Source organism: Equus caballus, chromosome 9 (assembly GCF_041296265.1).
Source record: "Equus caballus isolate H_3958 breed thoroughbred chromosome 9, TB-T2T, whole genome shotgun sequence".
Classification (NCBI taxonomy): Eukaryota; Metazoa; Chordata; class Mammalia; order Perissodactyla; family Equidae; genus Equus; species Equus caballus.
This window is the reverse complement of record NC_091692.1, coordinates 87,313,579-87,340,683: the sequence shown is the minus strand read 5'-3', so window position 1 is coordinate 87,340,683 and position 27,105 is coordinate 87,313,579. Positions and strand designations below refer to the sequence as shown.

Below are 27,105 nucleotides of genomic sequence, written 5' to 3'. Positions count from 1 at the left end.
ATTTGGATGACCACCTTCAGATTTACCTTAGAATTTTTTTTTTTTCTCTTTGCCTCCAAACAGCTCTTGTTTTAACCACCTGATCAGGCTATGTTTGCAATTCTGTTTTAGGTTGTGGCCCAGGCAGTGTTATTCATGTGTATGAACACAGCTGGAATCTTTATCAGTTACCTGTCAGACCGGGCCCAGCGCCAAGCCTTCCTGGAGACACGGAGGTGTGTGGAGGCCAGGCTGCGCCTGGAAACGGAAAACCAAAGACAGGTACCGATTGGAAACGCCGTGTGTCCCGGTTGTCACCTAGCCAGTCTCTGAATAACATGGAGCCTTTTTTCTCCCCAAACACATCCTGACTTGCAAGCGTTCTCTCAAAGTTTGTGTTATGGGATTCCAGAGTCTAAAATAGTAATGTTGGACTTACAGGTCAAAGTGGGTTGGTCTTATTCTCCACACTCAATTAATTGTTCCCTGAAAAGAATAAAATGATTCTAGTCACAAAATGATTTTCTGACACCTTTCACTGACATCTATGTTAGTGAATAAGGCCATGATTCCTACAAACCATTAACGTTCTCATCTTTGGCTCTCCTTTTTTGAAACTGTAAATTGTTAATTCCAGTGAAATTTTTCGTTATGTAACAATTCAAATTATAGTAAGCCCAGAAAAGAATCTTGCACATGTGTAGTTCCTAATTGCTCATCCTATTAGAAGAGATGATTGAACACAATCAGTTTAAAGGACATGATACAAATTCCCGGATAGGGCTGCAGTACGAACGAAGGCAAGTGTGGTCGGGGATGGGGCGGTGAGTTCCAGTTCAAAGAGGTTAAAATAGAGGAGTTCTTAGACATCCTGATTGGGTGAATGTTATAAGGATTTGAAAAATAGCTTTGGCCTCAAATTGTATGTTTCCTCAAAATAAAATTAGCTTTCAAAGAATAAAGATTTGCTGCTGTTAAAACGATTCCTATATTAAACGTTCATGCATCTTTTGCTTTGAAAGCAATTTTCAAAGAGGAATCACAGGCATGTGTTGCAAATTGATTATAGAATCAACACATTTCATGTTCAAAATGTTTATATACTCTTGAGAATTCTATGCTCAGTAGATATATTAGTTTTACCATACTAGGCTCTTTTTTTTTTAAGTTTTGTCTCTGGATACATGCATGATTTATGCAATAATGATTTGAGAAATTATAAAGAAAGTAGCTGCAAAAAAACAGTATTTTCCTCATTTTAATTTCATCAAATCATCAGCAAAACATAGATCTTTAAAGTGAGCAAAGCCAGGTCTGTGTGATAACGGATAAGGCAGATGGGTAGGGGGCAACTTGCCAAAACTCAACCCCCAGTGCCATATGTTAGTCCCAGGGGCACAGAGGAAACTACTGAATTTCCAGATCCCACATGGAATTCGCGGGATTCAGATTTAGGAGATTTCTAAGTTAAGGTCTAAAATGACTATGGAACCTCATAATAGATTTATTTTAGCTGCCCTGAATATCCCTATAAAATAATTTAGAAAAACAACTTTAAGAAAGAAATCACCTTGTACAGTAAACATAAGTATCTCGCAGGACGATATATCGTGTTCCTCTGCAAAGCAGAGCAGTTGCCAGACGGACACGTCAGTCTTTCCATGGGATCTATGCCACTTCAGAGAATGCTGCCATATTAATAATTTATTCAACTGCTTTTGATGCCCTGTCACAACCAGAACTGCAATTGTGGGTGAGCTGTGTGGGAAGCTGTCTTTTATTTAACGTTTGTGAAATATTAGCGACACTGAAAATGATTGCCTTTTCCTGCCCATAAGACTTACTTCTTTTCCCACCTTCAAGTTGAGTGTCTTGAAGTCACTGTGATGTAAGAATCTAACAGGGTGGAGGGACCTTTCTCCATCCTCTCTAATTTTTTTTTTTTTAAGTTGCTGGAAGGAGGAATAAAATAATAAGATTCAGAGGTGAGAACAGGTGACAACTCAAATGTAGTGAGGAGTTCACTGGAGTTCATACCACAGCTGTCTTACCTCCTAGTTGGGTCACCTCAGCGCTTTAACTCTCAATCCTCAGTTCCTCATTCATACATGGGGAAATACATCTCTTTTTAGCATTGTGTTTGCTTCAAATAAGATAATGTATATAAAGCAGTACAAAATTATAAGTCAGCCTCATTACTTTCATGGATGAAATACAAGAAAACATTATCTTTTGGTGGAAGATTTTTTGTTCTGAGGATTAAGTAAAATACTCTGTCGGTTTGTTATAGTCCTGTGTTCACAGTTATGATAAAGTATTTCTGGTATATTGACCACCTGCCTTGCCCCAGTGGTTGTATCTAAGATAGCCGGCTCTGTGTCATTCAATGCTAAAGTTACTTTCCATTGACATTTGATCTCTGCTTCAGGTTTCCGTTATCCCTGAGGACTTCCTCAGTGATAGATGGGCAGAGAAGGCAGAGGCTTTCAAACGAGATGGCCGAGGATTTGAAATCTTTCCGTAGTTACTTACTCTCTTAGTGGGTTTGAGCAAGCTCTGAGTCTTAGTTTCTTCATCTGTAGCATGGGGATAATAATACCCTTCCGGAAGAAAGAATGGTTAGAAATATAGTATGTAGTATTCTTGCAGCTCATTGAAGAGTTTCTATTAGCATGGTTGTGCATAATGATTTATGTGAATCAGCCAACACAGGTCCCTCCCAGGAGGACTCATTGGAGAACATATTATAGATTGGCTTGTCTTGGTTTAAACCCCGAATGAAAGTTACTCCCATGGAGGGAAATCAGGATAGTGGTTCTCCTCAGGTGTACAACCATCAGAACTCAGCATTAGGCTCCATATCTTTTAAAATATCGTGTGTCATTAACACACGTAAATCCATCCCCATTTGCATCTTATCAGAGCAGGTTATAATACCATAACTGTTAGAAATTCTATACCATGTGAAGGAAACACTGTACGTGCCTAAGTGACTGCAGATCCTTTTTCCTTGGGAAGTTATGCCAAAGACAAATGGCATTTTATTTTTGCAATTATAATTACAGAACCAAGAAGTCTTACTCTACAGAAATGTTCAAGTTTTGTGGGATTTTTTTCAAGCATTGGCTTTATTTCACGGTGGAATACAAAGGAAACATGTAAATGACTTAATTTGTTCAACCATGAATTAATTTATTTATTGAGGGTCTAGTATGTGCCATGAGCTTTACTGGACGTTGGGAGTCTAATGACGATTAGCAATAGGTTCCTGGTCTTACAGAGTTTACCAGATACGGAAAGAGATGGACAACCTCACAGACATCTAAGGTAATAGTATTTGCGTCAAACCTAAACTGGAGGCTGATAGAAGCCTTCCTCAAAGAACTGATGCCTGAGTTGACACGTGAATAGAATTTAGCTCAGTCAAGAGTACCCCTAAAGATCAGACGACACATGCAACCATGCTGAAGGAAGGGAGAACATGGTTTCTTGGAGCAATTATGAGCCCTCCCATGATAACTCAGTTATTATTCATCTTTCTACTCATGGTGGAGTCGCAGAGACAAATAAGACTCAGTCTCTACTCTGGCTTGGACCTGGTGGATGCATAGAACTTTCTTCCCTCTCTTCCAATAAATAAAGAATTAGCAAAGAGACTGACAATAAGATACATATGAAAGACAACAAGGTTGATAGCCCCCAGCAAAGTTATGTACTTTCTTCGATGGCATACCACTGCACTTTTCAATTCTATGAAAAACACTTATTTATATTTATTGAAGTTTAAGTATGGACCAGGCATTGTTCAGTGAAGAAAGTCCATTGCAGGTCTCTATCACGGCATGCCATGCTGGATGTCAATCATTACATGCCTGTTTGTTAGGGTAAACTGTGAGCCCCTTCAGGGTGACCCAAGGCTCATTCTTCTACACAGCCCACCTAGCAGTGCCTGAAAGCCAGCATGGAATGTTTGGTTATGAAATGGCTGAGATTCTTAATAGTCAATAGTGGTAACTAAGCTTTTTTCCAAAGAAAAATTGCCAAGCTGCAGATAGAGAATGAGTGGCACTTCAGCTATGCTGCTGCTTACTTGGGGGTCCCCTAGCATGATGAGATGCTGGAGGTCCTGGAAAACATGCTTTTCCTTGGATAAATTGAGGTTGCATGCTTGGTTCTTAAGTTAAAAGCAAGCAGGCGGGAGAGACTAGAAAATGTCAAAACCCTGCATGTCTTCTAAACTAGTTTTTTAACAAAGCTCCTTGAAGATGGCTGTCTACCTTACAACATCTCCTTTCCTTCCCATGGTAACTGGCACAATGCCAGGCAGAAACTACTGAATGGGCCCAAATATTAACATTTTTAATTTAGATAATTGGCTTCAAGAAGCTGAGCATATATTGGCCCTTTCCTTCAGGGAGGCGAGGACTTTGCCCTTTTTTTTTTTTTTTTTTTGCTGAGGAAGATTAACTCTGAGCTAACATCTGTGCCCATCTTCCTCCACCTTATATGTGGTTGTCAGCACAGCATGGCTGACTAGTGGTGTGGGTTCACACCCAGGATCTAAACCTGTGAACCCAGGCTGCCAAAGTGGAGTTTGCTGAATTCAACCACTATACCATAGGGCCTGCCCCTGTTTTTTTTTTTTTTCTTTTAACAATTTTATCACCAATTCGAATAGCATAGATCATTCCAACCATCTCCTATTTGTTCTCTTGGTCCCCAACTTCTCTTTCTCCAATCTGTTCTCCATCCCAAAAGCCTGGTCTGGTTCAGAACCGGTACGTTGGTTGTAGGGGTTAAAAGCAAAATCTTCAATGTCTGGAAAAATCTGGATTCCCCTCCTACTTCCTGCACTTCCTAGCTGTGGGAACTTAGGCAAATTACTCCCCTCTAGAGACCCTGATTTTGTGGGTGTAATATGAATATAATGATTCTACCTTCCTCCAAGAATTGTGGTGAGGATTAAGGGTGAACAGTTCTTAGCCCAAGGCCAAGGATGTTCTCAAGTCATATTAGAGAGGACGCCATGATGATAATAACATTGATGTCACTCTTCAGCAGGAAAAGCCTTCAGTGGCGCTATTCCCTCCAACGTAGCATCCAGAACCCCCCACATGGCCCAACAGGCCCTCCAGGATCTAGCCCCTGTCCTCTCTCTGGATTTTTCTCCACCCCTTATCACTCACATCACACCAAATGGCTGTCAGCTTCCTGAACTCCTGTTTCACCACCCTATGCCATGTGGTTCTTTCAACCTGGAAAGCTCCTTCTTGATGTCTCTACTCTGAAAATTCTACTCCAGCATCCCTTCCTCCATGAGGCTTGCTTTCGCCTCCCAGGTGGAGCTGAAATGCTTTTCTTGTGCTTCCAGCATGCCTTAAAGTTAACTCTCTTATAGAACCTGTCAGAATTTATGACATTTACTAGTCTGCATTGCTCTCTTTCCATGGCCAGTAAGGACTATTAAAAGCAGCTACTCTGTCTAATTCATCTGATTCTCGGGGGTTTTTCTAGCACAATGGCTGGAATATGAGCTCTTCTGATTAATGTTTATGTAACTGAGTTATATTGAATTCAAACTTTGGCTCTTGGCTTCACGTCTACCTACATGAGGGTCATGCTGTAATAATTCTCTTGCGTAAAAGTGGCAAGACTTGTGCTCCTTGTGACCTCCATTAAAAACTTGGTGGGAGGAGGACTCTTATCCAGTTCAGGAGGGATTGGGGCAGGCTGAGTGCGTGTCTTATGCAGACCTGCTAGGGGAATTTTCCATCTGGAAGCCACATCTTAGAACATCTCTCTTTGGGGAGTTAAATTCTAATTATGGTGGTTTTTGTAATCCCACTTCTCTTCCCAAATGATCCACATGGCCCATATTTATTTTGAATATTAAAATGAATTAATTGTTTTTCTTTCAGCTTTGCAAATTGCCTAAACCTACTTATGGTAATCATGGCATTTCGAGGTGTCTCAGAAGCTCTGGGGACACTGGGATTTCGTTTCTGATGATGCCATATGTTGCGGCAGCAGGAAGATTATTATTAAATGCAGCAGATGTTTTAGCGGTATTAAAGCAATTCCGTTTAACTTAAACATCTTTGTTAGACAGTATTGCTGTAAGTTAGTAGTTCGGACAATAGATTGGGTGTCAAAGTTGGTTTTCCTACTGAGTTCTGAGTTGGTTGATTTGATTTATGTCAGTGCCCTATAGCATCTCGGGAATCGTTTTTAAAGCTACAGATAGCTCTTAAGTATTACGTAAGGCAGAGCCTTGTCATTCATTCATTCAAGGAAGAATCAAGGTTGACCTGAAAGTGGCAGAGTCTCAGAATATTTGTTTTTTCTGCTGCAACTTGATGACTCTTCTCTTTATCCTCCAAAAACCTCTTGAGCTTTCTACCATCAAGCCATTTTTCTGCTATTCTCCATCTCTTACATTCAAGACCACCCACATACAATCCATGATGGTCATCCTTATCTGTTATTAATATATTTCATGTTAACTGTTCTCTAGTTTATACTGGAATATTATCCATTTCTAAACATTCTTATTACCTTATACACTCATGTCTTTGTTTTATGCTTTTTCGCTGCCCGGTATAACATTCCTTTCATCCCTAAACTTTATCCACTCTTCAAAGCTCAGCTCAAAGGTCACCTCCTGCACAAAGACCCTCTCTGTTCCCCCTGCTGTGACCACCATGAGTGTTTCATTTGTGTATTTCTTTATGGAATTAATCTCTTTCTACATTCTGCTATGCTCTTGCTTTATTTTTGCTTCGATGCCATAGACTCTGTGAAGATTCAATCTATGTTTCATTGGTGTTCTTCACAACAGCTGTGGAGCTGGAAGGGTAGAAACCCAACCCGGGAAGAAAAGCAGAGACAGTCAACCTATAATGAATGTTGTAATTGTGTTTTCAAATATTGTTTCATTCAAAAATATTTGTGAATAAATAGATTTGGTAAATATTCTCATCTTGTGAAATGATTTCGGGATCTTTATTCTCCAACACCAGGAATCTACTATCTCCTTGACAGGTAACAGCTTTAACTTCCTCAATTCACCAGTGCAACTTTACCTTCCATTATTCTTTTATGTCAATGACTTCAGCCTAGGTAGGGTTCTACCTAAGCAAAATTTTAAAAATAAATTTTAATTAAAGGCATTTTCTTGATCATCCTGTAAGTATCTCTGCCTCTATGTTCCATTTTTTTCATAGCTCCATTTCATTTCTTTTCATATTTCACTTTCTTTTCTTTCAAGCATTTGGGAGAAAAAGTAAAATATTATTCTAATCACCATCCTCCCTGAATATATAATGCTCCACAATTGTGTTGTCACATTGAGTTTCCTATGATGATGGAAATATTCTGTATCTGTGCTATCCAAAAACCACTAACCACGTGTGACAGTTGAACAGCACAGGAAATATGGCTAGTGTGACTAAGGAATTGATTTTTTAGTTTTGATTAATTTAAATTTAAATAGCCATTTTTATCTCTTGTCTGTCTTTTGGTGATTTATTGTGACTTCAACCATCACTTCTGGATCTTTCCTATGGCAGCGTTCTAACGCCATGTTCTTTGCTGAGCTTCAGATGTCCATCATCAACATCCTGCCAGACAGCTTCATCTGCATGTCCCACAGATATCACTGGCTCAGCTTGTTCATGATCCTCTCATCCTCTAAAAATGTACTTCCTCTCTATATGACTCATCCTTGTACCTGATCCATCCAATCGACTGAGGTGCCAATTCCTGTTAATGCCGTCTCCACCATATGTGTACTAACTGTCCCTGTATTTCCTTTTCTAATACTGTTTAAATTCTCCCACGAAAAAGATTTCTAACTGGCACTAACCGGTTTCTAAGTAGTGTGAACTGGTCTAGCCAGCCAGAGTCACTCCACCATAAAATTCTTCTTGAAAAAGAAACTGTATTTTTCTTTTTCCCATTTTCTTTATGATCTATGAAATAGGAGCCTCTAGAGACATATCGGACCTCATGGGAATGTATGGAGCATGAGCCACTGTTTTCTCCCGTCTATTCTTGCCTCTCTCCATCTTACAGAAAGTAGGATTCCTATGTAATGTATTCATTGCCAAAGCCTTTTTGTGGGATAAGAATGTGGATCCTCTCCTCCCTACAGGGAGTCCACCCATGCAGGCTTCTCTCCTCCCCATGGGGAGGCCACTGATGCAGTGAGCCCCACAGTGGCCCAGCTGCTGTACTCTAGGTGGAGAGCTGTAGCTGACACAAAAAGAAGGCATGGGAACCCCATGTTCACTCATTTTGCAGCCACAGGCCCCATCCCTTTGCTGGTAATAAAGTGTCTGTCTTGATTCTTCTCTGCTTCCCATATCTACTTCTCAACTTGGTCATTTGAGAGGTGAGGCATGTAGCTAAGTCACATCTCAGAACCCCAGCATAGAGTGTAATGTCTATCAGAATCATCTTCTTAGTACCCAAGTTTGATATAAGACCTCACAATACAGCCCCCCATCCATTGCTATTGCCTGTAAAACACAAACAAATCTCATTTGGCCAGTATTACAGCCCATCCACTACTTGGCTCCAGCCCAACTTTTCAATCATCACTTGTTACCTCCATTCTTGTACTCCAACAGACATGCCCCACACTTCTATGCCTTTGATTTTTTGCTAGTTGTTCCCTGCTTGCCCTCTAGATCCAAACTCTAACCTTCTCTGCCTTTCTTTGTACCCCAGGAGACTTATCTTTATGGACGCATCAACAGGCTCAATACCCTCTAACTTCTGGTTGGGTTTGACCAATGGGAGGCACTGGATGTAGACTAGAAGATGGGAGGGCAAAGAGGTCAATGGATTTATCTCCTCATCATCTATCCTGCTGGGCTATGGGATGACAGGTGCTGCATTTTTCTACCAAAGGTGACAGCTCCTATGAGCCAGCACTCTCTTATAGCTACAGGATTTGCCAGGTTCCAGGAGTGTTTGCAACTCCACTCTTCCTGGCCCTGGGGTGCTTTCCCATCCATTGTTGGGTTCCTTAACTCTTCATTAGATTCTCTTCCTTTACCCCTCTTGAAGTACCAATTGTCTCCTGCCAGGACCCTGAATTACTTGCTCCTATTGCTCCCTTTGCATGAGATGCCCAACTCCCATCTCTCTCCATCTGTGTCTGTGAGGCAATTTAGTAGAGCAGAAAGACTAGGAGTCAAAAAACTCTGCTCTGTCCAATATGGTAGCCACTAGCCACATGTGAATATTGAGCACCTGAAATGTGCCTGGTCTAAATTGAGATATGCTCTGAGTCTAAAATACACACCAGATTTTGAAGACCATACCCAGAAAAAAAAAGGATTGCAAATTATCTCATTAATAACTTTTTATGTTTTGGTTCCATGTTGATTACACATGGTTATGTCTGGTTAAATAGAATATACTATTGACATGAATTTCGGCCGTTTCTTTTTACTTTTTTAGGGTGCACTAGGAATTTTTTAATCCCATGTGTGGCTCACATGTTTCTACTGGACAGTGCTGCCCAAAGGTGTGTTCCATTTCAGTTTGCCACAAGTTGTCAGATCACCTTGTGCATGAGTTTCCTCATTTCTCAATTAGAAATTATAATTCCTGCCCTAACCCACGGAGGTGTTCTGAGAGGCAAATAACATAATGTCTGAAAAAGTGTTACTTCAACTGTAAAGAACTCTACAAATGTTAGGGCTATTTCTGTGAAAATCTCACCAACGCCCCAAACTGATGCTCAAATGTCCCCTCTTTAGGAAGCTGCTTCTACTGTTTGCAGTCATGAGCTATTTCTTTTTCCTTGGCACTTAGAAATTCTTAGTTAACACAGGTTTTTCACACTGTGCCTAGTATCACAGTTAGCACCACGACTCCCTCTAGTTGCTGGTTAGATTTTGGAGAAGTGAGCACAGGCCCAAGATTAATGGCCTTTCACCTTCCTGTAGCAGCTGACTTCACTCAAAGGGTAGACCACCTACCCTTGCATTCCATCTTGCTGTCTGCTTCTTTGCAATCTTCCCTTCACATTACGTGCACCGTTTGGCGTGGCAGAAGGAGTGGGAGCTTTGAAGAACAACCTGGATTTGATGGCTAGTACTAACTCCATATCTGGGTGATCTTGGGTACACCACTTAAACTCTCTGCACTTTGGATCCTTCGTCTGTCAAAAATGATAATCCCTGTATCCCAAGGTTGTTGTGAGGAAATCAAGCAGTATAGATGAGAGCTGGGCATCATAGTTGGTCCGTGAACTATTGGACTGCCTGGACCACACCCTGAGTTTTGCAGCAGAACGTACTCTCATTCTAATTAGTACAACTTTTCTTCTTGCTATTTGTGTTCTTATTCATATTTGGCATCCCTGGGCAGTGCTAATTTTAAATACTCCCCCTGATTCCAAGAGAGGCCAGCACCCTGCACTCATTTGCATACAATTAACATTTCCAGAGGCAGTTCAGACAGAAGAAATCAATCACCATCACTGCCCTCAACACCTTTGATCCAGCCTGGAGGAGCTGAGGAGCAGCCCAAGAGCCACGTGGGGCCCTTTTATGTCATAAATCTGTCCAGGGGATTTTGACTAAGAAATTTGAACTGGAAACCTAACCACAACCCAACTATGAAATACTGAAGGGAAGGCATGCTTCATTGCCTAGATATCGTTAAAGGAACATTCCAAAAGCCATAGTAGATTAAAGCAGGAGGGAAATAAAATACGTATTTTAAAAAAATGATCCATGCCTAAAATAGCTTATTTCACCTGGATTTGACTATGGGTCCATTGATGAGAATTCTATATCTTCTATTTTGCATAAGCCCACTCAAAATGGATCGAACATAAAAGAGAACAAATAATTTAAAAATACTTTTAGAGCAATCCGAGTACAGAACCATTCTAGAATTTTCTGTTTCTTTGTTTCTAATGTCGACAAAAACAATCCATAACCAATCTATAAATGAAAATTTGGGGTGAATTTATTCTGAGCTAAAATGTGAGGACCATGGGCTGGGGCCTTTCTTCCTGAAGGAAGAAAGGGCACCAACGAAGTGGGGTGTACAGAGTGGTTATATACCCCCAAAGAGGATGTTTCACATATGACTGAAATGTCCCTTTTACAATAGTCATGAGACTGCTTTGTCAGCACAGTGATTGATGGACACAGCAGGTAGGTTGCTGTCTCGGTGGACACAGCAGGATGGCAGGTCTGTTGTCTCGAGCTGGGTGGTCACAGGAGAGCTGGGTGGTCAAAGGTGAGCACAGCAATCAGTTCCTAGCCTAAGGAAAGATGCTTATCCCTAAAGAAATGCCAATGTCGGGGGAAGTTGCACCTTTATCTTAAGGGCATTTGTTCTTGCCGTAGGAAATGTTTAAAGCAGATATACAATGCGTGCTCAATGGCCACAGTCAGGCCCTTTTGGAAAAACAAAGGCCAAATTAGGTTTACACCAAATGGCTTCCTCATATACTCCAATATATGCTATTGCTTGCAATTTCTATTTATCACTAATCTTTTGCAAATGTCTTGCCCACACCTAATTTGAAAGCAATTTTTTTAGAAGGAAACCAAGTATTTCCAAAGCATTCAACTTTTCACAGAAACAGAAGCTTGCTTTCTTTTCACGTTCATCTTTTGTTGTTTATACCATACTCAATTAAATTTGGTTATAGCAATAGCAAATGCAACTGACATAAATAAATCTGGAAACAAACAATACTACTTCTTGGTAAAGATACAACATAACTGATGAGGCAGACATAGGATGTGGACTAGACAGGGCCAGCTAGCCATGAATATTTAGCATATTGGGAGCCTCCATCAGTGGGATAAGTTATTGACTCAGTTGAGGTCTACTGGAATGCAACGTCATGTTGTCAGTTACCTATGAAAATCAAAGTCCAAATTGATCTTTTAAAATAATGAAACTCCTCTTGATTTGCAGTCAGAGTCTACGAAGTTGAGATAGACTGAGAACTATGCTTTCAAGACAAGAAGAAATTTGGCATAGGGTGAAATAATCACCGTTTCAACCTCCATTCACTCAACAAGCATAGATCTTTCCTTCTCCAAAACTTTTGTCTCTCCAGTATTTCCTTTCTTAGTGACTAGTATCACCGGCCATCAGCTCTCCAAGCCCACGCTAGCTCCTCTTCTCCTTCCTCTCTGAGATCCAGTCATAATCATGAGCAGTTGGTTCTCCTTTCCGCCCATCTCTCATATTTTTCTCCACCTTTCTACCCCTACTCTCTGCTCCTTTTCTTTCCTGGATCACTGCAACAGCCCCTAACTCCTTGCATTTTGTTCCTCACACCACAACCAGAGCGATCCTTCTAAAACGGAAACCTGCTCAGGTCACCTCCATGACTTCTGTATGAGGTTGAATAGTGTCCCCTCAAAATTCATGCCCACTCGAACCTCAGAATGTGACCTTATTTGGAAGGAAAGTCCTTGCACATGTAATCAAGTTAAAATGAATTCATACTGGATTCATTGTGACTCGTGTCCTTGCGAGAAGACGAGAGAACACACAGAAACGTAGAGGCAGAAAGGAGAAACACCCAGGGCAAGGGCCGTGTGAAGATGGAGGCAGAGCCTGGAGTGATGCATCTGCCAGCTGAGGAACCCCCAGGACTGCCCGCAGCCACCAGGAGCTGGGAGAGTGGCATGAGAAGGTTTCTCCCTGAGGGCACCCAGAAGGAACCAAAGTGCCTATGCCTTAATCTCAGTCTCCTGACGTCCAGACCTGTGAGAGAGTAAATGTCTGTTCTTTTCAGTCACTGAATTTTGTGGTAATTTGTTATAGTACTCCTAGGAACCTAACACAACTCCCCATTGCCTTTACAATGCAACACGATCCATTTCTTACCTCTCTCTCTCTCCACCTTAAACTTTACCTGGATAGAATTAGCAAAGACTAGTCCTTATAAAGCACTTACTATGTGCTAGATACTATGCCTTTTACCTATATTACTTTATTTAATCCTCAGAGTAACCCCACAAGGTGGGTGGTATTTTTACCTCCATTTTATAGGTGAGGAAACCCATAAACAGAGAGGTTACGTAATAGCTAGTAAGTTGCGGAGCTGGTACTCAGACCTAGACAGTCTGGCTCCACAGCCCATATACTAACTATTATGCTGTGTGGATTAATGAAGTCTCCTGGACATACCATGCTGCTCACAATCTGCCCCTCCCTCGGGAGGACCCTGGCCCTCTCTTCCTCACTGGAGACCTCTTGTAGTCTCAAATGATGGGAAACCCAACTCGTATTGGTCTTGGCAATAAAGATAACATCTTGCCTCATGTTACTGAATGTGTAGGGGTAGGTGCACAGTTGTCACAACAGGACCATGATTTGATTGATGGGACTACGCAGAGAGATGTGGAGAAATCAGATGAGTTCTCTTAAGTAGAAATAAGATACAGGGAGGCTACTCAGAGAAAGAGATCCAGTGGTCCAGGGAAGTGCCAGCATCCAATGAAACCTCCAAGAAGGCTCCTACTGCCGATGATGGAGCCTGGCCAGACCAAGGGTGGTGTAGGGTTTTCGAGAAGTTCCCTTTGCTTTTCTCACATGGGGTTTTTAATGCCCTCTTGACTCCTCACAACTATTCTAAAGCTTCCAGCTTTGTACCTGCCTGCCCATTAATTGCAAGAAATTGATAACAACCCCAGAAGGTCATATGCTAAGGTGTGCACTCCTCCTCCAGTCCAGCTTTAGACTTGCCTGAGTTCCATTCCTAACAGGCTTCAGGCACAGCTTGATCCAGGGGTTATCCAGTACACTTGGTTGATTTTCCTTCATTATTTAGATCTCAGCTAACTCATCATTATCTAATCAAAATTCCACATTAATTGACTTTTTCTCAGAGCCCTCTTCAGAGCTTTCATAATAGTAGCAAATGTAATATTGCTATCCAATCATGTTAGTACGTTATGGAATGTAGACCAAACCCCAAGTTAGGTGCCAGAAATAAAAATTAAATGAGATATTTTAGATAGAATTTTTCAGAATAGACTGGAGTTTGGTAAGCTTGGCACTTTCCACCTTATCTTATAGCTCTATGAAACATGTCTCATATCTCTCCACATGATTGTAAATTTCTTGATCAATTGAGGACTCATGTTTTTCCCACATAATATCTAACCTGATATTAGACATTCAACATTATTTCCAATGAATAAAATAATGATTGGATTAAGGGGAATTTCCCATGAGATCCCTTCCCCAAATATGACAGTATTATTGACAACTACTGAAGAATCATTTCCCTTCCCTCCTTAGTCAGTTGGATGTGGATTTTGCAGAGGTTTTCATATCCCACAGGGAGTGCTCCTCTTGAACTGTCTATTCCATCAACTCCTCTTTCTTCCTTCCCATTGGCCAAGAGTCTGCGTTTCAGCCCTATGGGAGCCACCTCTTGTGTCTGTTAATCACTGGGATGTAAATATTTCATCTTTATACCTCCTAACTCTCCAGCAGCTCAAAGCATTCCCTTTTTCACATCTATTATCCTGAAATGTCTTTGGAACACGTAAGAGACAGGTGGTGCCCTGTGCCGACTTCTTTCGTAATGCTGTTAATATTTTATTGCAGTCAGCTCCAGCCTCTCAGTCAACTAGGCTGCGTGCATGGGAAAGGCAGAAGCGAAGCTTATTCCCCGCTCTGCCCACTGCAGAGCATGATGCCTGGCACTAACTCATTCCTCAATATATGTTTGTTTGCTAAATAGCAATTTATAAGACGCATGAGCGAGTCGTGGATGATGTTCCACAATAGATTATGCAAAGATGTGAATAGATTGTGCCATGAGACTCAGCCCCAGGTGATCCATTGCATCCAGGGAAGGAGGAACCCCAAATCAGTCTCCAGAGCACAGAGCTAGTGCCTAGAACTCACTCAGTAAGGATCCAGATGCCTGGACTCCCATCCAGGTGCTGCCACTTATTTGCTCTGTGCCCTTGGGACAACTATGTAACCTCTCTCTGCTTCAGTTTCCACGTCTGTGAAATATCAGTAATAAACATATCTACCTCATGAGCTGTGGTGAGGACCAAATGAAATGATTCACGCGCAGAGCCTGACGCTTAGTAAGTGCCCAGTGAGATCTGTTGTTGGTAGTGGGGTTGTCAATATAATTTCTATTCTTTGTTAAGCATTTGCTTTAATCATGAACTAATACATCCCATAAAAAACAAAATCCTCAGACTACCGGAGACTGAATTGATTTTAAATAAGTACAGGGAGAAACAAATTGAGATGTTTGGAGTGTGAAAAGATGGTAAAATCAAAGGCAATTGGATTACACCTTATGTTGTAAGAGGTAGATTGTGTTTGTCAATTGAAAGAATGAAAGGGAGAAGTAATGCATGAATGAGTGTTGCATGTATTTTCCAGGTAAGTCTACTGATCATGGCACTTTCTGCTTTTCAAATGTAAATGAGAGGTGTTTGATAATTGTTTTTCTCACAAGCGGAAAATTGACATAAGCTGGTAATTAAACACCAGAGTAAAAACTGATGATCCAGCTCATTAGCTGGTTGGTTTTACAGGGTTGGAGGAGGTTGTGGAGACCACATGCCCGCATCTGATCTGAGCAATTTCTCCAGGCAATTTGTGGAAATGTAGCAGCTACCGGGCCACCAGCCACCCTGCCTCCGTCATGCCCTCAAGCCTCTGACTCAGTTTCTTCTTTGGAGCTCTGGCCTTGACAGTCATGCTTCGCTGAGAGGCAGTAAAATCAGGATGTGTAGCTTGGTGTCCTGCTTTCAATACATAGGTTGGCCTTGAACAGATTACTTCTCTGAGCCTCAGTTTCTTCACCTGCAAAATCATTTTACTGACTCCCACCTCCCAGGATTCTTTTGACCATTAAATGGGCTAGTAGACACGAAGGTAATTTTTAACCATAAGCACACTGCAGATGTTAAGCTATTATTTTTTAAAATGCTGTATTTGAGGAGGATATACATAATGCTGCAAGCAACGGGCTCCTTATTTGAATTTTAATCAGTCTTTCAGCCTCCAAATTAGAGCTACTCCAATTGGTATTAAAATATGATGTTCTTGAATAAATGTGAAAAGCTCTGCTCCATATCAAGATAAAGCATAAATTCAGTGTTTTTAAAATTTCAGTGGAGGAGTGCCTAAAGGCATTTGTGAATTAATTAAAAAAAGACACCGGAATAATAACAATTGAATTAGAAACTAAGAATTCACTGTGTCAGAGACAGTGTTCAAACACCTTCTGAAACACATCTTGTGGCATAGTTGTAATCAGGTATCTATGGAAACAGTTGCATATTAATACTGGGAATAGGCAATAATTTGTTTTGTCTGTCCACATGCAGCCACAGGTTGGGTGGAGCTCCAAAGCGTTGGTATCTTCCGACATTCACAATAATGAAAGAGTTTGCCTGCTCAGAAGCAGGCATATGGCGAAGCTAACAAAGTTTAAGCTTCAGGGCCCCTCGCTTACAAGGCACTTCCGAAGCCCTCAGAGGGGCCCTAGCAAGTTTGCAGCGAGGATTTGCGATGTATTTCTTGAAGACAATCCCTCCAACTTATTTAAGTGTCAGAACCTACAAAATCTGGTCTGGCCTCTGTCCCTGCCTCCTTGGAGTGGACAGAACGTTCTCTCTCCCACCACCCCTTCAGGCTGAAGCCTTCATCTTGTAAATACCCAAGTGGTTACCTGTCCTCAGACATGGATGCCAGTCTGAAAATTCCTGCCACATCTGTCCAACTATTCTAGGGGGCACCCCACCCCAAGTTTTACAATGCGGAGGTTTTTTCCATACCAGGATTTGCAGTTGTTCAAAAGATGTATGCCTTTTTAGCATATCGAAGCAATAGTTGATAGCTTTTATAACATTGCTGCTCTTTCTCATCACCAACACTAGCATATGAGTATAACAGATTTGAAGTTACTGTGGTATGAAAGGAATTTATCAGAATTGAGGGCAATGCAGCTGAAAATTGCCCAGAGGCAAGTCTATCTGTGACTTCTGATTTTTGCAATGTTAGAATTTCACTGGAAAATGTATTTCCGAGAAAATCTCTACTGTGTTTACAGGCAGCTTAATTGCTACGTAGACAGTGGAGTCAGACAGACCTGGTTTTGAATCCCACCTTTGCACCGTGTTTATTAGCTGTACAAACTTGAGCAAAGGATGTAACTTGATTTGCCTCAGCTTTCTTATCTGTTAAATTGGAATAATCAAATCTACCTCATTGAATCGTTGGAAGACTATTTGAAATAAATGCTTGTGGCATGACTGAGGGACAGGTACCACCAGGACCCCGTCCACACCCCCATGTCACTCCTGGTATCCCCAGAGTGCTGGGCTCTTGCTTCTGCGACAGACCTCATTGAGCTGAGCCATTGGGATGTTCCTGTATGTGCATTCCGCGCAGGCTGTGTTCCTCAGGGCCAGAGTCTCACTCAGCACTCAGGAACGTGCTCAGAGCCTGGCACGCTGCAGGCACAACTGCTGTTTATTGAAGGGAATTGAACTGAATAGTCAAATAGAGCCAAATATGCATGTTCTTTTGGTGTGTGATGGAATAGTCAATAGATGTGTAGTGTGACATTTGCAAATACGTTGTCAGGAGGACCTCCAGGGTGTGCATAATTTCTGAGGGCCTGATGAATTTCAGAAAGGATTTCTGAGTGTCGATGAAATTATAAAATGCCTTCCTGCTCCCCTCATCCAGCCACCATCACACAAGGGGGCTTGTCTTGTCCATAGGCCTTGGAGGTGGGTTAAATCCTCCTTGGGACATCAGTGTTCCTCTTCTGACCTTGTGGACCAGCTTCTTATTCCCTGTGAAGGGCAGGGGTCAGGAAACCGCCACCATGACAGCGGTCAGCTCCAGAACTGTGCCGCCTTCTGGATCCACCCAGGCAAAACCCGGGCAACGGCCATCTTCTAGGCAGCCACACAACTTGTGACTAGAAACCGAAAGGTTGCTACTTAAAAACACAATATTACCGTAACTGTGATTGCCAGCAACGAAAAGCAGAAGTCGCTGAAAAGCAGCCTCCATCAACCTCCACAGTCTAAATCCTGCGGGAGCGCGTCTGATTGGCAAAACCCAAATCACATCCAGAGTGGCAGGACTTGGGGAAACGCAGTCATCGGTTTCCAGCCTCTTTTATTCAGAAAGGGATGCTCGTGGCCTTTTTCCTTTTTCAAGTCTAACTCTCAGTAAGTTCATTTTACTTGATGATCTAGTACACAAAAGCGCATACATAAAACAAAGAAAATATCTCTGAAGCTATACTTATCTTTGTAGTCATTGGATTCTGATACTTTCTGTTTTTATTTAGCTCATTTTTCAGTGCTGTAGATGAGTCACTGAATTTGATTTCAGGCCCACAAGTCTGTCACAAGTTCCAGTTTCTAAAATACTGCTCCAGACGTGGTGGGAAAGGGTGCTGAGTGGCAGTCCACGGTGCCCGCCACACTCCTTTTGTGCCATTCCAGCTGAGTCGCAGCACTGTCTGGTCCCTCTGGCTGGAGTCTTTGACTTTGAGTAATTCTGATTCTTTAGGATCCAGGACCCCACGAGGAAGCATCCCAGGAGCGGGCATCCGTTCTTCCTCCAAGACCACAGCCACTGCTCTTGACTATGAAGCACAGGAGACAGGGGAGGTGGAAAAGCCATCAAAGGACGATGAGCTAGAAAAGTGGATGGCGCTTGCATGGACAGGTCCTGGCTCTATTTACAGACAGAGGGCCAGCTTTGGGAGCATGTGGCGTACGTGCACCAGCAAGAGTATTCAGAAGAGCACTGGCTGTCGTGCCAAACTCACTGAGCTTCCAAATCTGCTTCTGCCACTTACCCTTGTTAGATCTCTTGAGGAAATTTCTTCCCTTTTGAGCAAATATACTCATCTATAAAATAATAATACCCACTTTGTGGTATGTCCTCAGACAATGTGTAATATCTCTCTGGATTTATTTTTCTTAACTATTAAATAGGCTTCTTTGCTCCATTCTTTAGCTTTGAGGATCAAATAAAATAAACTGTGTGACAACTGTCACACACGATAAGTGCTCAGTAAATGTCAGTCCGCTTTCCTAGTCATATATCCCAATCAACCACCTTGTCTTTCCGAATCTGTTAATTTGGAGTATCAGTTACCTTTTGCTTTATAATGACCCCAAAATGTAGTGACTTCAAACAACCACCATTTATTGGGCTCACAGTTCTGCAGGTTGGTCTGATCAGCTCACCTGTCTCTGCTGGACTCTCTCACTTGTCTCCAGTCAGCTCGTAAGACTGACGGCTTCTGGATGGTGTGGGACAGCCTTTCTCACACATCGGGCAATTTGGCAGACTGTGGACCAGGGCATTCCATTCTCTACCACATGGCCTCTCATCCTGCAAGCACATTCACATGGTGGTCTCAGGGTTGCAAGCATTGCAAGAGATAATGTAAGCCCCAATGTACAAGCGCATTTGAAACCTCTGCTTCTGCTACACTTGCTGTTGCTCCGTTGGCCAAAAGCAAGTGACTTAACCAAGCCAAGAATAAGGTGGGAAGGTACTACCCCAGGGGAATTATTGTGCACTTATTTGCACACAATCTGTCACATTTAGTAGGTTTGGGTTGCCCATGATTCCCTTCCTGGAAGCTGTACAGGATACTGGAAAAACCACCCTTCTCATCTTTTTCTCACCTACAGGCTCACAGGAAGTGGTAAAATGCTATTATTATAGACAGCTGTGGCTTATCAAAAAAGGCACATGATGAAAGTGGATGCTCTAATCTTATATTATGTATTTGTTTATTTACTATTACCTTACTATTATTTTTTATTATTTGCTGCTTTTAGTAAATAATAATTAAGAAATAAAGTAACAATTTTTTGTTATTTACTATTATTATTTACTATTATTTTTACTATTATTTACTTATTTACATTATCTAATATAAACCTTCTTTTCTGGTTCATTTTAGGAGTTTAAAGTGTAGAAAGACAGAAATGAGGGGAAGAGAAGGAGAGAGAAATGCAATTAGCATTTATTAAGCCCCCACTATATGTCAGCGACTCTAGTTGTCGTTTTCACTTGAGACCCTCACAACACCATGGAAGGCTGGTTGTCATTCCCATTTTACAGAAAAAGAAATTGATGCTCAGGGGGCTGACCCGGTGGCATAGTGGTTAAGTTTGCACGTTCCGCTTCAGCAGCCCCGGGTTCACCGATTCAGATCCCAGGTGCAGACCTACGCACCTCTTGGCACGCCATGATGTGGCAGGCAGCTCACATATAAAGTAGAGGAAGATGGGCATGGATGTTAGCTCAGGGCCAGTCTTCCTCAGCAAAAAAGAGGAGGATTGGCAGCAGATGTTAGCTCAAGGCCTAATCTTCCTCAGAAAAAGAAAAGAGAAAAGAAATTGATGCTCAAGCAAGAAAATGGGTTCAAACCTAATCTGTCTTACTTCAGAGCAAAATCTCTCCCACTTCACAATCAGCATGAAGACCAGGGTAGGAAGCATGTTGGGCCTCATTCCTCTTGTTTCCTAAATGCCCACCAGAGAAACATTTTTCATTTTAAATTAATATAGCATTTTCACCCTATGACTACAAAACAGGTTTATAAACATGAACTGATCCTTAAGAGAACATCAAAGTATTTTGGTTCCATTGATAATTTAAGAAATGTCATTTTCAGGCTCAGGAAGCCATTCCAAAATAGATGTTTTGGGCCTTTTTAATGTTATTTTTAATGTTGCCTTATTTCTGGTTTCGTAATTATTACCTTGCAAGTCCTGACAAAGCAACTGAATCAAAGTCTGTTTGGATCTTTTAGCGTGCGTGCTTGTGTGTGTGTTGCAAATTGATTCTAGCTCTGTGACAAATGGAACACAAAAGTTTAGCAAAACACATGATGAGACACAATAAGAAACTGTGGACACATAATTATCTGTATTGACCTATATGCACTGAAATCTCGGTTTTCCTGAAATGTTGAAGAAAGGGATTTCTAATGGAATATGCCGTTTAATACACAGTTAGCATATAGATCAACTATTCTTGAATGTTTACTCTCAGGTACCCCAGACTCTTGAGAGTACGCCATGAGGGTACCCAGGTTTGACAGTCTCTCACTGTAGACTGTATCTTCTCAATCTTTTCTTTTTATTTATTTTTTTATTTTTTTGAGAAAGATTAGCCGTGCGCTAACTGCTGCCAATCCTCCTCTTTTCACTGAGGAAGACTGGCCCTATCTTCCTCCACTTTATATGTGGGACGCCTACCACAGCATGGCTTACCAAGCAGTGCCACGTCCACACCCAGGATCCGAACCGGTGAACCCCGGGCCGCAGAGCTGGAACGTGCGAACTTAACTGCTGTGCCACCGGGCCGGCCCTTCTCAATCTTTTCTAAGCCCATCTATCTGCTTCCTTCTCACCTTCCTATGATCCTTCCACCATCCCTCAGCTTGAGTATCTCTTAAAGATGCAATATGAGTCATTCATAGAGTAATTGAGCTGGTATTAGTGGAGCATCTACTATGTGCCAGGCACTGATTTAAGATACTAAGGTTGCCACTGGGTATGAAAGATGAGATACCTGCTTTCATGGACTTATGGCGAGATGAGAGGAGATAAAAAAATAAGGAAATGAAGTAATGAATAAGCATGAAAAAGTTCATAGTGATGGATGCTATGATTATGAAAACTGATGAGGTGGCAAAGAGAATCTGGAGTGCTACTCCACATTGGGGCATTGATGAACCGAGGCCTGATTGAAAGAGGCACACGAAGAAAGGAACTGGGGGAAGGACAGCTCCAGGCAAAAGGAAGACCCAACGCAAAGGCCGTACGGTGGGAACAAGCTTGCCCTGTTCACGGAGAAGGATTCATGTGCCTAGAGGATGGTGTCCAATGGGGTTAGTGATGGGAAATGATGCCAAAGCAGGTACCTGGGTCTTGTTAATCTAGATTACTATTATTCATCCAAGTGGAGTTGTCAAGTAGGCAGTTGGATAGATGAGCTTAGGGTCCAGCAGAGCGGTTAAGGTTGAAATATAATCTCTAGAGTGGATCAACAAGCATATGGTAAATATAAAGCCATTTACCTAGATAGGTTAATCTCGGCAGGCAGTGTAAACAAGGGAAGGAAGAAGCTGCAGTCCTAAACTCTGGAGTTCCCCAACATTTAAAGGGGTGAACTGAGGAGGAAGAATAGCAAAGGTGCTAAAAAAGTGAAAAAAACAATTTAAAAACCAAAACCAGCCCAACAACAACAAAACCAGAAGAGTAGGGTGTAAAGACCGGAAACAGAAAGAGTTGCCAGGAAGAGCAGTAGATGGGCAGTTTCAGTGGCCGCTGAAAAGCCAAGGAACGTGAGAGCCCACAAGTGAGCCATTCCTGGATGCAGAGTGAGAGAAGCAGTAAGGGAAGTCGGTTTTGGTCTCTCAGTCAATGAGACTGCAATCACAGGGAAGGCAGAAGCAAAGCGTATCCCCGGCTCTGCCCGGTGCAGAGTACGATGTCTGCCACCCATTCATTCTTCAGTACGTGTTTGCTTAATAACAGTTTATCAGATGCATGAGTGAGTAGTAGGTGATATTCAGCAATGGATTACACAAAGTTGTGGAAACAACTGTGCCATCAGTGTCAGCTCCAGGTAATCCATTGCACCCAAGAAAAGGATGAACCCCAAATCAGGCTCCGTGGCACAGAGACTAATGCATAGAACTCACCCAGTAATGGATCTAAACGCTTGAGTTTGCATCCGGGTGCTGCCACTTACTCATTCTGTGCCCTTGGCACGACTATCTAACCTCTCTGTGGCTCTGTTTCCACATGTGAAACAATGATAATAAATGTATCTACCTCATGAGTTGTTGTGAGGACTAAAGGAGATGGTTCATGTACAGATCTTGATACATAGTAATGATCAGTAAGAGTTGGTGGTAGTGGTAGTGGACAAAATTATGTTTTTTCAATATAATTGCTCTTCTTTCTTAGGCATTTGCTTTATTAGTGAAATCATGTATTCCCTGTTCCTTGAAGGAGTAGTGACCGGATGGGGACACAAGAGGCTTTTGGGGTGCTGTCATGTTCTGCTTCTAGTTCTGGGTTCTGTATGTTAGAGTGTGTTCAGTTTGTGAAAATTCATGGAACTGTACATCTACGATATGTACGTTTTCCTCTACGTAAATTAAACTTCAATGCAAATAAGGAAGAGCTCCTTCGGTGGCTCCCCATACCTTTAAGATGAAGCTGCTATTCCTCAGCTTAGTACACAAGCACCTTTGTGACCTGGCCCTTGCCCAGCTCTCCACTTCCAACCATTTAAAGCTCTGTGAGTAGATCATCTCTGTTATATCTCCATGGCTTCACTCATAGGATTTCCTTTACTTGAAAGCAAAACTCAGCTCAAGTACCACCTCTTCCAGGAAGCCTTCCCTGACCAGGTCTAGATGTCCTAATTGGACTTACCCTGCCCCTGACCTTCCGTCCATCACTGCATTTATGATCCTGAGATCTTTCTTCACTTGCCTGAAGCTCAGGAAGGACAGCAACCTTTTCTTCAGTAAATTATAACATTTTGAGGACAAGCTTGAAAAAATATTTGATGAATGATTACTTGAGTAAATGGATGAATAATCTTAAAAGGAATCCCATTTCAGAATTATGATCATAGAGAGATTGGAATGAAAAAAGGCGGAGCTAGAAATTCTTTGGTAATATATAGATTACATGGGGTCTCTGAGGATGTGTGTTAATATCATGTCCGGTCTCTATTTAATCCACATGTGACCCTGTTAGAGGTGCCCTCTCAGCAGCACTTTCCTAACTGGGAGAAGTGTTTTCACTTCTAAACAATCCAAACGAGAGTATCAAATACAAAGAACATAGCTAACTCTGTAACCAGCTGTTTATTACTAACATGCAATAATTAACATGGCAATGGCCCACCTGGCAGCACAGTAATAAGCAAGAGATATTCAGTAAGCATTTATTGGGCTCCTACTGTATACTAGACTTGTGCTAAGCCTAAAGATGTGTAAGATTCACTAGACTTTGCTTTTAAGGAGCATATTAATAATAACTTCAATAGATAATTGTTATTGAATCTTTTCTATATACCAAGCCTTTCACATAAGTTATCTAGACTGTCTTTCTTTCCTTCATCCCTCACGTCCAACCTGTCACACCAAATCTTAAATAGATTTAAAATCCACCCAGCCTGTCTTCATCACCACCACTCTCCAAGCTATGGTCATCCCTTACTGAATAATCACAATATCCTAACTGGTCACCTGTTTCCATTCTTGCTTTCCTACAATTCATTCTCCAACCAGAAGTGAGAGCAATCTGAAAAAGAAGAAATACTTCCCTGTTTAAACCCCCCAAGGGCTTCACACCCAAGTTGGTGAACTCCCGATGGTGGAACCAAGGCAGTGTCTTCCAGAAAGAAGGCGTCTGAGCTGGTCCTGGAAGGCTGGGAGGTTTTAGGAAGATTGGATCAAAAGGGTGTGCCTCACTGAGCTGGAGATTACTTAACACCTCACAAAGATGTCACTGTCCCTGCAGAAAGGGTCCTATCATGTTAATTTAATGAAGAACATAAAACAAATCCACAAGAAGATGTTAGGATACAAAAATTAAAGGGAAAGACACTGGATCAAGAGATCTAAGGGCGGGCCTCAGTCCTGCCTCCCACAAGCTTGAACACCCTTAGCTAAAACATAGCTTCCAGGAGAGAATGACCCTATTAAAACCCTGGCCCTGTCTCTCACTTGTTGTGTGACCTTGGGCAAGTCCCTAAACCTCTCTGAGCCTTGACTTCCTCACCTGCTCCCTGTTGTGAGGGTTGGAGATGATGCATAAGAAGTAGTGGTTTCTATGTCTGTTCACATCATTCTCGCAGGAGAAATGTTAATATTTACAGTAGGGCTACCTGAAGATGCTGGTCATGGCCAGAGGTGACTTTCCTGGGGGCTCTGACAGCCCTGAGTCTCCTCACACCTGTCACCAGTTTGCAGCACATGGCTGTGGCCAGGCACACAGTTGGATAGTTCTGGTCAACGTGATACAGGCCTGCACACAGCACAATCGTTGATGCTGCAAGTGCAGTTAATACGATGAGAGTTACAATGATCACAGCAATACTAAAAACCATATTAGGTCTTCATGCTCTTATTTATGAACTTCTAAAAATTTGGACTTAAAAGCCTCTAGTTCAAGTCCTAGAAGTCTATGATTACCAGTAAGGAGAAAATAATACAGAATCAGAGTACTAAGTTAGTAGTATGGCCTCACTCAAGGAATTGAGAGAAAGTAGAGAGCTGTGGGATCTGGACTTCTCAGGGAAAGCTCCTTGTGGCAAAGGAGCTTTGAATGGTACATAGGATAAGTAGAAGGAATACACCCAGACAGAGATGGAAATGGAGGTGGAGATAGATAGATAGATAGATAGATAGTTATATATGTGTGGGGCCTGGAATTGACCACCCCAAGATACGTCTCTTTGGCATGATGATTATTTGGGGCTGGTTACTTTGCAGACAGGAAAGCAACTGAAAAGTAGAATTTACTTACCCTTTGTAAGAGACATTTACATTGTAAAGGAAATCTCCATCTGTAAAGATATCTCCCTCTCTTCCAGGAAGAAGGGGTGATGACCTTATCTCTAGAAACTTTTAATCAGTGGGGAAGGCAAGGGCTTAAATCTGCATTTGTTTATTGTGCTTGTCTTGTAACCTCCTGTAACTGACTCCCCCCACCCCTAACATCCTCCTTTGTCTTTAGCTGGATATGATATTTAAGGTGGGGGCTTCAGCCATTTTGGCGAGTTGCTCAGCTTGCCTGAGCCTCTCCCATGTATACACGTTATAAAGCTTTGTTTAATTTTCTCCTGCTATTCTGTCTCATGTGAATTTAACTCATTCTCCAGCCAGAAGAACCCAGAGAGGGTAGAGGAAATGTCTTCCTCCCCTACATATGTATCTATGCATTTTTCATCTGTTTTATATTGTTTCATCCCTTGTCGTATTTCAAAAATTTTTGGAAAATTTTCCAGCCCATATACAATAACAGCACCTTCCACTTGTCTCTCTAATCTGATCCTTCTCTCTGCCCACTGCGCTGGCCCACATTCAGATCTACTTACCTTGCTGGAGAGTTGACAACAATCTCACTAGTCACCTACTTTCTGTCTGTCCCCCAGCCTTATAGTCCTTGTCAACCCCCTTCCTTCCTGATCCCTCACTTTAAAAATCACTTACTGGCTCTCTGTTTCCCTATGGGCTAAAGACCAAACTCCTTGTCCTAGCAATCAAGGTCCATTCCAGACTGTTTCCAGTGGAATTCTCAAGTCTCAGTTCTGACTGATCTCCCTTCACAGAGAACCTTCAACCATGGTAGCCTCATCTCCAGGCTTGCCTTCTGCTCTCCATTCTCTGCATTCTTTGCCCGTGCCTGAATGTTCTTCCCTGATTCTGTCTGGCAAACTCCTGTCTTTTGAAGACACCATACTATCCACCTGGAGTGTTTCACCTTCAATAAAGCCTCTCTATGAAGTAGGCAGGGCAAGATTTAGTGCCTGCATTTCACACCTAAGAAAATGCAGATTCAGAGATGCTAAGTAGCTCACTCAAGATCAGACAATTAAGAAGGCATGCCAAAAAAAGATTCAAATTCAATTCCTCCAGTCGTGATTTCTGACCTATTTATCAATGTCTTTCTATTGAAAATGGCACAATACTTAGTAGTGTTTTCTGTGTCTGAGAAAAGTAGCAAACTTTGTGTGAAAGACCCTTTTAGCCCTCTCTAAAAAGATTTTGAAATCCTCAAGCCATAAGAAGTGCTTAAAAGAAAGCTTTTTCAAGAGGGGCTAATGCTTAGCAGCAGATTTCATGCCTAATGTTTTCTGGGCTCAGCAAATGTGATCTTTATTCCTCACATTTGACTAAATGCCTTTCAGGAAAGCTCAGCATCTTGCTTGAGTGTCATATTGCTTTGGTTTATCACTTTATTACCGAAAAAAGTGGCTTCCTTTTTATTTCATAATGTTAGAGTTGTTGATACATGAGACTGGGTCCTCAAGTAAAGGTCCCCATGGGTGTGCTGAGCCTTGGCT

General features: G+C 41.9%; 1 protein-coding gene across 4 annotated transcripts in view; it reads left to right on the top strand.

Moving 5' to 3' along the window:
- ADCY8 (adenylate cyclase 8) overlaps nucleotides 1-27,105 on the top strand; it is a 217,675-nt gene that overhangs the window by 48,819 nt on the left and 141,751 nt on the right. For all 4 annotated transcript variants that reach the window (XM_023648978.2, XM_001916500.6, XM_070221828.1 and 1 more), the window contains exon 2: nucleotides 112-261. In XM_023648978.2, the coding sequence (XP_023504746.1) occupies nucleotides 112-261 (150 nt within the window). The remainder of the gene's footprint in view (nucleotides 1-111; nucleotides 262-27,105) is intronic.